Source organism: Diplotaxodon limnothrissa, linkage group LG23 (assembly GCF_057381915.1).
Source record: "Diplotaxodon limnothrissa isolate DT_005_m linkage group LG23, D_limnothrissa_male_GT1.1, whole genome shotgun sequence".
Classification (NCBI taxonomy): Eukaryota; Metazoa; Chordata; class Actinopteri; order Cichliformes; family Cichlidae; genus Diplotaxodon; species Diplotaxodon limnothrissa.
In genome coordinates, this window is record NC_140617.1 from 7042593 (window position 1) to 7058537 (window position 15945).

General features: G+C 39.6%; 2 protein-coding genes across 2 annotated transcripts; one reads left to right on the forward strand and one right to left on the reverse strand.

Annotated features, from left to right (window-relative positions):
• Window positions 1-661: 661 nt before the first annotated feature.
• Window positions 662-9411, reverse strand: prdx6 (peroxiredoxin 6). Its single transcript, XM_085347275.1, has 5 exons — window positions 9195-9411; window positions 5365-5521; window positions 3909-4052; window positions 2027-2173; window positions 662-1315 (listed from the first exon to the last, which is right to left on the reverse strand). The coding sequence occupies exons 1-5, from the start codon at window positions 9284-9286 to the stop codon at window positions 1190-1192; spliced, it is 666 nt and encodes a 221-aa protein (XP_085203401.1). The 5' UTR covers window positions 9287-9411; the 3' UTR covers window positions 662-1189.
• A 557-nt stretch (window positions 9412-9968) lies between these two features.
• On the forward strand, window positions 9969-13997 carry plpp6 (phospholipid phosphatase 6). The gene is made up of 2 exons (XM_085347274.1): window positions 9969-10612; window positions 12719-13997. Exons 1-2 carry the CDS (start codon window positions 10120-10122, stop codon window positions 13084-13086), a joined length of 861 nt encoding a protein of 286 aa, XP_085203400.1. The 5' UTR covers window positions 9969-10119; the 3' UTR covers window positions 13087-13997.
• The last annotated feature ends 1948 nt before the right edge of the window (window positions 13998-15945 follow it).

The following is a 15945-nucleotide window of genomic DNA, read 5'->3' on the forward strand; positions in this document are numbered from 1 at the left end:
GGGGGGGGGGTTCAGCTATACAAAACTGGAATTATTCATTTCCTTTCTCTGGCTTTTCACTACACAGGGTGCATCCTGCACAGGCCACCCATCTGTTGCAGGGCTAACAGAGAGACAGCAACTCACACTTGCATTCAGATCTATGGGCAATTTAGAATCACCAGTTAACCTAACCCATTTAATTCTGTGTCTTTGGAGTATTGGAGGAAGCCAGAGTGCACAGGGACAACCCATGCAAACTCTACACAGAAATGCTCCAGCCAGATGGTGAAGTCCAACTCAGGACCTTGCTGTGAGGCAACAGTGCTAATTACGCCGTCACCACACCTCTACATGGAGTGTAGGGAGGGGCAGGTAGCTCTTTGGAAGTACTGCTAAAAACCTGAAACTCTGAAAAGTGAAGTGCCTCAATCCCACATCTTTTAATGTTACTCTTTGTGGCTGGAAATCACAAATCCATTATCTAGCAAGGTTTCTGCTTCATAATTCTAAATGTGGTGTTATGAACTAAAGTACAATCAGATAAATAGTAAAAGATTTAGCTTAATTAAAAACATATTCCAGTAGCATAATGCTCATTGGTACATTAAAGACATAATTATGCATAATCTGCAAGCTGAGGCAGCGCAACGAAAACAGAAAAGCGTGAGAAGGTTTTGAAAGTCTGCATATTATGAGAAATACAACATTACTGAAAGTAGAGCTCACCTTTACTACCAGTGTCCTCTATCATCTTTTTAATGTGTGAAAATACAAGTAGTCATTTCATTACATGTGGTACCACTCCCTATCACTGCAGTTGTTGAGAACAAGTTGGTTCTTTTGCCAATAGCTCAGCGAGGATTCCATTTAACACATACTGCCACCTACTGACAGAAAGCACTACTGCAGCAAAGGCAGCATGGTAATATTTCCATGCCAGGTTGTAGGAGGACACCTAGTGGCAAATTACACATGAGGACCTTGTTTAAAACTGTTGAAAAATTGTACAAAAAGGGAAAGGCTCAGAAAGCACAAAACAAATGTGAAAAATGTGTTTATTTGGGGATAAGTAGTTTGGGGATAAGGCATTTCTGCTTCAGTGTTGGAAATGTTGCATGACTGAAAATACAAGTCACCTAACTGGGTACGTGCACTGATTTATGTGAATTATTAACCAAAGATTTCCAGGTCAAAGAGTAATGTGATTTCAGATGTGGGTGTAGCGCAGGTATTTCTTTCCAGAAGGCACTTCTTCAGTTGTCACACCATTAGGAAACAGAGACGCAGCTTCAGCATCTGAGAGCGAGGGAATGACCATGACTTTGTCACCGGGCTGAAAAACATGTAAGGGTATTTTAGACACAGGGTATACGCCTTTACTATTTCATCATACGACATTCCCCCAATAAACCACTTTTTAGGAATAAACCTAAAATGTTAAATGAAATTTAGGAGGCAGTTAGCCGACCTTAAAAATGGTTGGTGCTTCAGACCAAGAAAAGTTTAACACAAATTTAAAACTGACCCCCCAAAAAACAAGACGTAACATGCTATTGGTGGATTTTGAGTCAGCTAGCTTGGAAAGAACCATTCTGCATTCAGCCTTAGTGCTAGGCCAATTGTCTACTCACTGCAGGCCCATATTTAATAGAACTTAAAAGCACTTTATGAGTCTTTATTAGCAAAAAGTGAATATTTCCCAACTATTTAAATCATTTCTATAAAACACTAATGTTTTATAATATGACAGACTGCTATAGTCTTAGTTGGAGAAAAATTTCAATGGAAAAAAAAAATAATAATAATAATAATAATAATAAAATGAACAGGCTGGGTCCCAGGACTATATTTACCAGATACTGAATGTGAGTTTTTACATTTGTCATAATAACATTATTTGCTATTTGCAGTCTAGTTCAATTATGCACACTTGGCATGGATAACTTATTAAGAGCTGCTGCTCAGTAGCTGCGCAGGTGGCGTTACATAAGTTCTTGTTCTCTGTTGATGACCTCGCTTGCTGACTGATGCCTTCACTACGTACCTTCCAGTCAACTGGTGTGGCAACCTTCTTCTGTGCAGTCAGCTGCAGAGAGTCAATAACTCTGAGCAGCTCATCAAAGTTTCTTCCTGTAGTTGCAGGGTATAGGATGGACAACTTCAGCTTCTTGTCAGGGCCGATCACAAACACCTAAAGTGGAACGAGATAACACTCCTTAACCACAACACTCTGGATATACTCTGTGTTTTAGATTTAAAAAAAAATTCAATATGTCCAAAAATGCTAAAACAGTAAAAAGGGTTTCCTTGCTAACTGAATTAAAATAATTAAATAACTGGCCACCTTGTTAGGTATGTCTGAAGTTCAATGAAGAAGAAAAGGGGATTTAAGTGAACATTGTTGTTTTTGCCATGTGGGCTCTCTGAGCATTTCAGAAAACGTTGAGAATGTTTAAAAAAAGAAAAAAAAGAAAAACATTTTTAAAAACTGTGAGCAGTAGTTCTCTGTGTGAAAAGTGCCTTGTTGATGCCACAGGTCATCAACAATGACACACCAGTCAGGTTAGAACAGGACACTGAGGCTAGGGCTGTTCGATATAACAATATATATCGGATGACCATATAAAAACGTCTATCGTTTCATTTTACGCTATCGTTTGCTTCGTGGTGTCGCAAAATAAACTGTTTACGGCAATATTTTTTCATCATTTTGATGGCTATATTAATTTCTTAAAGTTCTCTCTTTCTCTTATATTTAATATAACCACACTACGGAAGGACAAGCGTGGTTAGCAACAACGACAGTAACAGCATCGCGTGTCCGCTTGTTTATGTTCCACATAAACCTTTCACAATAAAGCTCAAGATCCTGTTGAGACTTTTCAAAATAAACTGAATCACGTGAAAGAGCAGATTATTTACGGATGAGAATTAAAAAAAGAGCCGCCAGGTGCTAAAAAAATAAACCTTAGACTCAAACGTTAGAACAGGCTTTTCCTCGCAGCACGCTGTGTAATAATTACTCACAAAGAAAACGGCGGCCTTTACAACTTATGTCTAAAAATGTATAGTTTCATGCATCGGTTAATTAAAACACTCGACTCCAGCTACATGACGCGCAGCTGGAAACACTTCCCACAAGACGAGCTGCCTGAGATTCACAGAATTTACAGAAAATGTTACATTTTTGTGATTTATATCGTTATTAGACGATAGAATTCTTATATCGGGATATGAGATTTTGGTCATATCGCACAGCCCTAACTGAGGCTACAGTTCACACACCAAAACAGGACAACAAAAAGGAAAGACAATACTGGATCTGATAAATCTAAATTTCGGCAGTGAGATTTGGATAGTATGGTCAACTTTGACATTTGTGTCATGTCACAAAGCTCAAATGATCTCAAACTGGTTTCTTGAACATGAAAATGAGTTCACTATCCACCAATGACTCATTGCTATCTACCAATGGCCCTCTCAGTCACCAGATCTCAAACCAATGAAGCACCTTCGGGATGTGGTGGAATGGGAGCGTCGCGTCATAAATGTGCAGCTGACAAATCTACAGCAACTGTGTAATGCGATCGTGTCAACACGGACCAAAAACCTCTGAGGAATGTTTCCAGCACCTTATTGAATCTGAACATTGCCCGGGACTAGCAAGGTGTGGCTAACAGAGTGGCCAGCAAGTGTACATTTCTGTAAAAATCAATACTTTTTTCAAGTATTAACTACCAGGTATGGTGGGTAATTAAAACAGCAAGTATAAAGCCAAAACATTTCACAAGCATGTAAGTCAGTGCAGATCTTATTGCAAAATAAAAATATGCATCTAATTGTTGTCTGTTCTTTCACAATTATAGTGCTATTTTTTGTTTTACTTTTATTTATTGAAGAAAATAAAAAGTGAATGGGTTTCTCACACAGCGAGCAGTGAGGGGCATGCCATCTTTGTCTTTCTCATCTGGGTCCAGCATACCCATCAGGACTGACAGCTCCCTCTTGTCATCAGCAATGATGGGGAAAGGCAGGTCAGTATCAGCGTTTTTGCTAACAGCCATCACATCCTGTTCGGAGACAAGAGATACAGTCAGCTTTTAAATGGTTGTTAGTTCACATTTCATCCTCTGTTAATAATTGTGTCCCTCCTGGCAGCCATCTCTCCACTATTGCAGCACAGGTTTGATGAGTGATCACAGATCCTCGGCATATAATCTTTAACTACTGGATAAGGAACAGCAGCATGTTTTATAAAGGCCATAAGTATATTCGCCTGTAGTACTATCATTGTTAATTTGAAGAATAAACGTGGTAGAAGTAGAAGTAGAAGAAGAAAAAGAATCCATAATAGTTTAACTTTCTTTGACAAACAAAATACATTAAAAATAGTTTACATTGGTAAAAAAAAGTTTAAATGATATGTAGAATTATATATTTAAGTCAAAATTAAATCTGTATTTTTATAAAGTAAAAAGGTAAAACCACAGCTAGTGACCAAAGTGCTCTACTGTATTATACTCTATTATAAATACTTAATACTCCAGATTATTTTAAGTAGAAGATTTCACAGATTTAAAGAAAAAGAAAAAGCAGCACAGCTCTGATCCACTCAGAGAAACATTTTGTAGACTATTATAAAAGTTTGGTGCTTTTTGCTTGACCAGGATCAGCTATGATTCCTTACACTCAAAGTAATGTACAAATAACAGCTGTAGTAAAGTCCACATTAAAAAAGTGTGATAACAATAATAATAATATACACTACAACAGAAACAAGAAAAACAAGAAAGAGACAATAATTAAGTAAGTAATCATTATAATAAACATTATTTCTTCCTCAGTGTATTTTACACTTAATATCATTTTCATACTTTAGTTCCAGTTGAAGGTTGTAAATTTACTTTCATATTCCTTCTTTCTTGCCATGCAAAACTATTTCATTACACCCCTTGCTGGTTTTGAAAATAACTACCATTTAGTGCTTCTGATGAGGTGCATGTTTCTATATACTATTTGCAGCACTTAACCTACTGTATGTGCTTCTTACTGGAAACTTAACTCGAGTTGGGACTTGAAGGCTAAATTACTTAATTACTCTTAGACCAGACATGTAGGAGCACTAAAGTTAAGATAAACAGGGTTTTTCTCCCAACGGAGCAGACAGAACCAGATCTTCCCAGTCCACGGACATTAGACAATTATTATCTCTGGAAATGTGAAGAAATTAAGCTTAGGATAGATTGTATAACCTGATAATACCAGGTTGAGTTTGAAGATAATGGTCAATATCTCAATAATATGTACTTTTCAGCAAGGGTGTCCTGAAGAACTTAAATTAAAAAAAAGTTCTTATACAGTTTGTGCTTGTGCATTCCTAACCTTGCTCCAGCTGTTGTGATCAGCAACACTGTCAATGGACAAGGCAATCATCTTTACGCCTCGTTTCTTGAACTCATTGCTGATGTTGGCAGCACGGGCGAGCTCAGTGGTGCATACAGGAGTGAAGTCCCTCGGGTGGGAGAACAGGATACCCCATCTGCAGGGGAAAAGAGACGTTGTTCCAACTCAACAAGGCCTCTGCTTGGAGCATCAATTAAAAGTAAAAATAAAATGTTAAAATAAAAAGTTTCAATGTGTTCGATCATCTTTATAACAGTCATTATGTGCAATTCAAATCTTTATAGACAGGGTGTGTTACAAAAATCAAGTTACAAGTTCAAGGTAACCACAAGCTGAAGAGACTTGTAAAACAATAAGCAAGTTTTCATGCTTTCACCACCCTGTGCTTCCAACATGCTTTACAAACTGATACTGAGAAACATTCTGAAAGAAACAGATAATTAAAGAGTAGGAGTCGAAACAAAAAAAAAAGAAAAAAAAGGAGGATGAAATAGCAGAGAAAGGGGAACAAAAGGAGGAGAGTAATTTCCAAACACAGGCTAAAGCAACAAGTATCTGTGAGTATGACAGAGAGAACAAGACTTTAAATCCACTAAGGAGTTACCTGTTGGTCTTTTTAAAGTAGCTTTGGAATCATGTGAGTTTGGGGTCTGCCATGACTTCGATGGATTTGCCCTTCAGTCTGTTGTGACCCCTCATCACATGGTTTAGAAGCATTATGATCAGCTGATTATTGGGTGACTAAACCAGTTTGGGTTTTTTGTTTGCTTCTTTGATGTTTTTGGCTAAATATCCTACGACTACCAGGCTTCAAATGAGGCTGAACAAAGTTTGTTCACCTCTTGGGATTAGAATTTGAACTGGTAGGGAAAAAAAAAAAAATCCAAATGAGGGGGGAAAGGCCCAAGGAAAAGCTTGAAACGGTTTGAACAGATGGCTGCCTCACACAGTCCAACATTTCCGAGGAGGGAAAAATAAGGAAGTTATTATGCAGTCACCAAAACTGGGTGGTGTTCTCATGTTGATGAAAGTTGGAATTATCTGATCCAGTTATACTTTTGATAACGCAATGTGTGCCAAAACTTTAGGATAGCAGAATGACTGTTTTTATTCTTCCCCCCCCCCCCCCCCCCCCCAAATATTCTGCTTTCTCTGGCAAAAACTGCAAGGCATTTGATTTGTAGGGATATAAAACTGCATATAGGAGAAGCCTGAATTTTGAATGGTTTGCCATAAATCATTGCAAATTATTTTCTTGGGTATTTACAAATCAGCTAACAACTACATGTTTCAGTTTTTCCAAAGGAAAAAAAACACCCCAGATATTTAAGTAGTGTTGAAAAATGTTCCTGTTTAAAGCACATCGTTTTTTATGGGGAGGAGAGAAGAGTGGGGGAAAGAATACCCAAAGGACGTTGCATCATGTTATTGGGACACCTCACAGCAAAATGTGCATTTCCACATTTCACCTCGAGCTGTGTGCGGGGGTGTGTTAAATATTACACATGCACACAGTGCTCTTTTTTTCTCTGCTCTTTTAACCAATCGAGCCTATTATTGTTGGATGTTTGAAGGATGTGTGCACTGGCAAGTTCAACAATAGGCACACAACAAGGAGTGCAATTAAACCTCAGTGGAGAACAGACTAGAGGGAAAACAAACAGCCACGCACACAACCGTTTCACATAGTTTTAGGGTTGCCAACCGTCCCTTAAAATACGGAATCGTCCCGTATTTAGAAACAAAAGTACACGTCCCGTATTGAGCTAATAAGGGACGCACTTTGTCCCGTAATACAGTGAGAATCAAAAGTAGTCTATAAATGTTAATGGAATTAACGCTTTGTTTGAAAACATAATTCCCAGCCTCTCTCCTGCTTTGTGACCAATGCGCTGACAGCACACTTATGACAATTCGAGTATGACAAGTCAGATTATCGCTTATCTCATTGGTCGAGGAAAGGTCGCTTACGGAGAATATACCGGAAGACAACAGATGACCACAACAAGAAGCATGGCCAACAGGGGAACAAACGCCGTCACTGCGGTGCAAGTCTCGGACGACAGTACACCTAAAGCTGGGCAGACACTGTGCGATTTTTTCAGTCGCGTTATTCAGCTCCTGCTCAAACTGCACGATTGACTCGCAGGGGTTAGACGTTGGTAGGTCACGATGCAGGTCTCACACTATACCGCCCGATGCTCTGATGCGACCTGAGTGCTCACACTGTGCGTCCATAAAATTAAGGTTATAACAGAAAATCTGTCGCTCGCTCTCTCTGTCTCTCACTCACACAGACACACCACCACCATCAACTTTGCTAAATTGCTAATGAAAAACATGATCAGGCAGCTGTGATTTAGCAGCGATGTAGATCCAACTATTTTCACGGTTGTTGTGGTCGTGATAATTTTGTGAGGCCACATCGAAAAGGCTCGGATGAGCTTTTCAAAGTTCTACAAGTTGTGCCTCCATCGCTTGTGTCCAGATCACAGGCTGCACAGCCGTGCTGCTCCGTCTTTTTCACGGCGTTTACGTGTTTGCGCGCGAGCAGTGTGAGCGGCTCACGAGCGATTGATGATCGGGAGCTGGTCGTGAGGTGTTAATCACTTCTCGTTACCCCACGTATACTACACGACGCACGATGAAGGCCAAAATCGGTCCGATCACTCAAAAATCGGCTCAAAATGGGCCTAAAACCGCACAGTGTGAGCCCAGCGTTAGAGCAGCAATGTTTGTTCCCCCTCAGAGAAAGGGAAGAATGGGAAAAGGAAAACACCTGGCTGGAAAAAGTTAATATGGGCATGTGCAGTGAATATCAGCGCTATGTGGCCAGAAGTGTGATAATATAATTTATTTTGTGTAATAAACGACTGCAAGGATAGATGATTACAACAAATAGATGACTAATACATAAAAGTAATACATAGATGAATAATGATGATGAGTTAAGATGCGTAATCATGGGAACAAGCGGGTTTACAAACAGGAGCAGCTGATTAGCATTAGAAAAGCTGAAATAATACCTCAGCTGAAGCCAATTGTACTAAATGCACTAAATGTGCACTGTTACAAGAATATTTTTCTTTCTATTGTTTTCTATTATTTTAAGTTAAGCAGGACAGAGTTCTTTTAAAGAAAGATTTACTTATATTCTCAAAAGTTAAGCATGACAGGCTTCTGTTTAAGAAAGAGACCTGTTTTACTGTGTTAATGTTGTCATTTTGAGCTAAAAATAAATGGCTAAATGATCATTTGTTTCACATGTGTTCATATCACAAAGAATACACATCTACTTAAATCAAATTCAAGTCAAAGGGTTAAAAAAAAATAATTTCACACACAAAAAAAGAGCTAGAAAATTCACCACACTGGGAAGGGTGAAGACAACTGGGTCGCCCGGCCCTGGCCACGAGGTGTCCCTTATTTTTCAGGGAGTTGGCAACCCTACATAGTTTACACCTCCAGTATCTAATGAACTGCTTCTTGTAGTCGATTTTATTGTCTAACAGTTTACCTGTTAACAGCGTGTAGTTAAGACTGTTAACTACGTTTTTTGTTTGTGTAGTTGACAAACTACAAGTGTCTCTAAACCAATAGGTCACGCTTGTGTAACGCCGTCTATGTCAGCCGCCATAACTGGCGAGTAAGATCTGGGAAAAATCTGCTAAAGCTTTTAATCGAGAGGAATCGCGAAGGGATGGTAACTGACTGAGCACGCAATAAGCTGCACTGTTGCAGCATTATTACCAAAACCCACTTAAAACAAGTTACAGTGCGACGTCTGTATGCTGCAAGATGACACTCACGAGTTGCCCAGGAAGTCGTGAAACTTGATCCTGCCGATGCTGGTGTCGGCCTCGAAATTTGGGAATTCGTCTCCCAACACAAGTCCAGGCATGCTCGACTCTCCTGTTCAGCTCAAACACCAGAGATAACGGACAGGAGCAAAATGCTGACCCCACTGCGCAATATGTCAATGGATCCGGATAGAGGCGGATCCATTCGGTCCAGCGTAGCTCACCGACCAACCAGAGAAGAGTCCTAAAACACGTGGGTTTTTTCCGACATCTTTCGACATTAACTATCGAAACAAACAGAGAATAACGACGCAAACGTATTAGAAAAAAACAATTAAAAACTTTTCAAAAAATAATGTGCAAAGTGTAAGAAAGATATATTGCTAATGTAAAAACGAAGACCAAAATTAATAAATTAATTCATTAAAATATGGAGAACTCGTCATAAATTTTAGGCCTTGTCAGTTTGCTATAAAAAAAATCATTTTTATAGAAAATGAATTAAACGAACGTTCTCTAAAAAATAAATAGACTTAAAAACAAAAGATAAAAAAGATTGCAAATATTAAACCGTACTAACTCAGTTTTATAGAAATCAAATACATGCAAACTTAAAACTACTCAATTTTATACATGTATTTATTCAATTATTTGTTTATTTATTTTGAAAATACACAATTTCTACACAATTTTAGTCGCGATAACTTCGCTAAGGGAATAAAATAGTTTCGAAAACACAGCTTCCCAGGATACTTTGCGAGAAGAACAACAAATATGGCGTCACGGCTCATCTTTTCCTGGACGTGATAAGAATTGTGAAACGTACAACAGATGAGCTAAAGAAGCGACAACCGGGACAGCACTGCAGAAAATTTACCGCTGCTGTGCATCTACACTACACATACCTGTCTACGCCGGTGAGTTAACGGACACCATGCCCTCTCCTAAAGCGAAAAACCCCGGTCGCAGCGGAGGAAGCCCGGTGCTCGGGAGCTCCAACGGTCGCTACGAGTTCATGTCTCTGACAAAGCCGCTAAACCGGTCTTCACCGCCACACCTGCTCCAGCGCCAGGGCTCCGACCCGACCACGGCCCGCCTTCGAGCCTCTGAAAGCCCCACTCGGCGCCGGGGCTCCGGCTCCTCCACGGGCTCCGCGAGCGGTCAGGGGCCACCTGAAGAGGATGGTATCCGGCTCAACCCCTCCCTCATTCGCGTAGCGCTCAGCTCCCTGTTGGCCATCGACCTGTGGCTGTCCAAGCAGCTGGGAGTGTGTGCCTGTGAGGACTCGTCCTGGGGCAGTGTGCGCCCCTTAATGAAGCTCTTAGAGATATCGGGACATGGTATCCCGTGGCTGGCTGGTACCGCCTACTGTCTGTACAAGAGCGACAGTGCTGCAGGACAAGAAGTCATGCTCAACCTTTTCATGGGTAAAACTCTGCTTTTTGTGTTCTTTCATGTTGCTTCTTCTTCCAGCATCGTATGTAATCACAGATAAACCCCTCTCAATACATATCAGTGCGCCACTGAGCTGGGTTTGGTGTCACAGCTCCTTGCTCCTTCCCGGTCCTGATTTGTCCTGCACAGTTCTTCTTTCATAATTTCTTCACTTAAGCAACAGAAGAGCTGATCCCACCTCTCATAACGCGTCAGATAATGAGTATATAGGGTTATCTTTGTGTAATTGGTGTTGGCTGGCTCTCACCTGTAGATGTCACCTGTTACACCTTTTGTGATGTTCCTTCACAGCTTGGGAAACTGGTAAAAGTATAAGATTATATGAAATAGGTCTTAATCTGGAAAACTGGATAGCTATGTAAAATGTTGACTGAAGTGCCAAAGTGGTCTGGGGCTTCTTTGCCTCCAGGGAGTGTCCATGTGATGCTGTGTGAAGCCACAGCAAGGAAATGCATGTGATAGTGATGTTTTCAGAAGAGTAGGGTCAAGACCGGAGTATTCTGCAGTGAAACCAGAAATGCCAAAGACCTATATTTGGATTCTAGACCGAGTTATAAACAGTTCTTTAATTACCGAGGTTGTGTTCAGAGTCATAATTGGATTAAGCAGTTGGTATCAGTAAAGCCCACAGTGTCGTGATTGCATGTACTTATTTATTGTGGTTTTACATTATACATTTATTGCTGTTCGGTGGCAGTATTACCTCGGTAATATCATAGGAAAACAAACATGCAGAGTTTCAGAATGTTTAATGGGCTTCTAAGCTAAAAATATGAGTAATAGTTTCATATGAAATTGACCTATGACAAAGTGTGATGGACATTTTCTCTATTTTATGACCTGCTTTCCACTTTCAGATATTAAGGAGAAGTCAGAAACTGAATTAAGCTGCCGTTTAAGCTGGATCAGGCAGAAACTTTATGTTAAGGGGCATTAAATAACAGACTATTGAATAAGGGCTTCCCTAGTTAAACCTCATTTACCACAATAGAGAGATGTGCCCCAAGGGTATTGAATAAAAAGTTCAATATGTCCCCATAGTCTTTCAGTAATCATTTAATATTTACTTGCCAACCCTCCCAAATGCATAATGTTAGTGAGTAAGCACCAACTACTGTGGTTCATATCAGCATTAAATAAACACAAGGCTTTAAGAAGTATTACCTTAAGTAGTTTAGAGCCAGTAAGCATTGGTATTGGTAAAATCCCAGCTCTTCATCAAAACATGTTTGGAACAAGACTCCCTCTTACACAGCACTCTGATGTGGGGGCTAAGTAGTGCACTTACTTCAAAAGAACAGCTTAAAAGGGAAGCAGCAAGCTGCTGTGTGATAATGCAAACCGTCTAAACCCTTTTCTCTCTATGGTTATTAACCTCAGGTCTTAAAAGCAGCAGATAATAATGTAACCACATAGTAGTTGTCAGTAATGATGGATGCAATGTGCATTTCTGTTTTCATTTTGCTGAAGCCCTTTCATTAGATTCGTAGAAGCGAATTGGCTTCATGCCACCTGAGTGTTGCATTAATTTTTCAGTGCTGCAGCCCAGGAGACCAAAAGCTTTTCATTCTCTCAATGCAGAAACACGACTTAAAAACTGCAGTCATTCCTGTAATCAGTGCTGCTGTTGTATCTTTCCCTTTCATCATACTGTGAAATTCTTTGTGATATCATTGTGGTGCAAATAACAGTTAGGTTTTGTTTTTTGTTTTTTTCAATAAGAAAACCCTGGTTCAAACAACAACAATCTTTACCAGATTGCAGATTATTGTAGGCCTTCTACAAGTCTAAAAATCTGCAAGTCAAGTTAACTTTTCACTTTTAATAGGAAAAAATAAAGGTTAACACAAAGTTTAATTCATCTGCTTAATCTTCAAGATCCTGGAGGATTTGCTGGCACTGAAATGGACTAAATAGTCTATGGTCTGGTTCTTACCTGGTGCTTTTCTACTCTACTTGATCACTGTAAACACTTCATACAACATGCTTCATTCACATTTGTTTGTTTGTTTTAATGTGGCTGTGTTGTTGTTGTTGTTTCATGCATTGTAGCATATCTCCATCTTCTTCCCCTGCAGGCCTGCTGCTGGACCTGATCTTGGTTGGCATTGTTAAGGCGGTGGTGCGTCGGCGTCGGCCAGCACATAATCGTATGGACATGTTCGCCACCTTTTCTGTGGACCGCTACTCCTTCCCCTCCGGACATGCCACGCGTGCCGCCATGTGTGGCCGCTTCCTGCTGGCTCACCTCGTGCTGGCTGCCCCGTTGAGAGTCCTCGTTCTGCTGTGGGTGGGCCTGGTAGGGTTGAGTCGAGTGATGCTGGGCAGGCACAATGTGACTGATGTGATGTTTGGGTTCTGGATGGGCTATTGCCAGTACAACCTTGTGGAAATGCTGTGGCTGTCCCCTCAAACACTGCAAGGGCTGCTGGGACAGTCAGCTTAAGGACTTAAGGAAATGGTAGTTTATATTTGAGTAAAGGAGCACGTACACACCTTTTTCCCTTATAGTAATATATTCTCACTGAATTGAAAGCAGCACTATTTCTAAGGTTGGGATCATTTTAAAAATACATTTACTTTGTAACAAAACGATATTTGCTGAAGAGAAATATGAATAATGTTGTGGAGCATAAAGTTGTGTTAAAACAAAAATTGTTTTGTTATAAAATAAATGTTTTTATACATTCAAATAAATATTAAGAATACTTTTTACATCCCATAAGTGTTGTATTGGAGATTATGCTGACACTAGAGAGTAGATCTTTATCAAAAAAAACAAAAAAAAACGAAGAGTTTTTCATGTTGTGTGACAACTAAGTCCACTACTAGCCCTCTTTCTGAGGTAGCTGCTAGCTCGTCTATAACAAGTAGCAGGTTAATCCCAACAGATTACAGGAGAACAGGTTTGACCATTTACCTTGAAGTTCTCTAACTCACTTATGACACTTCTGTAGCTTGATTCAAGGATACAATATAAAGTCTAAACTCAATTTTACATTCACAACACAGTTTAATGGGCTCTTACTTACTTTACACATCCACAAACTTTATAAGCAAGCTCAGTTCAGTCTTTACAAAATCTAGCAAAAAGTTTTTAAAAGTGAAACAGATGTGTTGAACACAATGTTATGCTACCACAACATTCCACCAGTGGCAGCTTATTCGCGTGCATCAAAAGAAGTGTACTTTAGAGTTGCTGCACAGCTTTAAACACTGTCTGAAAGTTTACAGTGAAATAAGTTGTTCAATCTGGAAACCATGGCAAAAACGTATTAAATAGTAGTATTTATTAAACATAACGGGAAAAACTGAATTAAAAATATCCAGAATGTAACTTGTTTTATAATTTATGAATCAGACATGCTGGGTTTTTGTTTTTTGTTTTTTAATGAAAGATTGTATAACTACTCTGTGAATAGTTTTTTTTTTTTTTTTCACAATTCACATTTACTTGCTGACATCAAATGAAAACTGCACATATAGCAAACTTGCTTACCTGTCTTCACCTGCCCCCCTCTAGCCTTTCTAGGTGCTAATCATGATATAAGCCCTAACATGTCCTCAAAGCTTTGTTCACAGAGCACAGAGGGCCTTTTTTCTTCTTTACGTGACTACTGATCAGATAAGAAGACATAACATTCTTTTAAGGAAGCACATCCAAACCCTCATAAAGATTAATTGCACCCCATATATTTGTCTGTTTCACTTTAACACTATCTCTCTTTCATTATTAGTCAACCAAAACTGTACATGTAACTGATAACTTATCAGCTCTGAAGGATTACATACACTTAACCGTAATGTTATCAGGTCGTCTACATATATCACTTGCAGAAATTTGCAAACGCAGTATAGTTGGCATATCAGAATTGTACAGTGTATTTGCTTAAAGGGACAATTCACCCAAAAATCAATTGGCTTAAGAGTTGTCTTCACTTAAATGGAATAAGACACTGCACATTTGTCTTTATTAGGCAGGAATGCAGTATAATGCACACACTTGGGTCTTAAATACTACAGGAGTATATACTGTATATAGACATTTTCATTGTGAAATTTACTGAAAAACTAATGAAAAAAGTAACTTGATTCACTTGAATGACTCACAGGTGTGCTGTTTTAAATATATATAAAAGATTGTAAATATATTGCATGGTTAGGTTTTTTCATTCACATTTAAATGCTCTTGGACATTAAATACATAATCGTATATGAAGGGGGAAAAAATAATGATCTGTAGTTTCATTAACCAATTTTTCAGTCTTGTTTTCTGGTTTTCTTTTAAGCCCTTTGCTGCATTAGAACTTTGCACAAAAAGTAAAAGTTTGGTTGATTATGTCTTTGTTGTAGCAATGCTTCTGGGCGATAAATCTTATACTGCTGGAGAACCTGTTGTTTCCCCCTAAATGGTGCCACATTTGTAAGGGAAATGCATTTGTGGGTTGTGCAGCAGAGTTGAGTATTTGCGTTGCACCTATGAGAAACTTGCCAAATCTTCTCTGCCAATGCCAAACAGCTTATTCTGCTATTGATTCTTTGTTTTTGAGCTTCTGACTAGCAGCACCAGTGACCCTGCCAGTTAGTGCTCCAAACATGCTACGTTTGACTGATCTGGATAGGGCTCTTGCCAACTTCAAGAGCAACTTCAAGGGGATGTTGTCCAAAATAAAATTGCAGCATTATTTGGAGTGAGCTCTAATACCTTCTCCAAATTAAAGATCAAGTTCCATATAACGGATGAAGTCAGAAGTAGGCCATGAAGCGCATGTCACAAGAAGACAACACCACATGAAAACCGTTTCCTCACCCTGTCAGAACCTCGAAACTGCAGGCTGTCTTCTACAGAGGACAAAATGCTGGACAATATGGTGAGACAATCCAGAACAGACTCCACACAGCCAGTCTTATGAGGCCGCCAGGAGGCCTACCATGACTGCCCTTCACAGTAAGGCCCATTAGCATTGTTGGTGTGAGTATCATGTGCACTGAAACCTGAAAGTGTGGAGGAACATTCAGTAATGCGTCCAGATTCTGTCCACAGCAGTCAGATCGCCTCTTAAAGTATGGACTCACTACTTTTGAACATTGAACGGGGTCCTTCCAGAGTTTGGAAGTTGAGAGGATGGTGTTCGTTGATTTCCAATGAACACATATGGGATCAACTTGTGCGTGCTGTTTGTGCGAGAGTTACCAGCACAACCAGACTGGCTGATTTGTGACAAATACTGGTTGAAGAATGGGATGCGATCCCATAGCAGTGTGTGACCAACCTGGTAACCAGCATGAGCAGGAGATGCCAGGT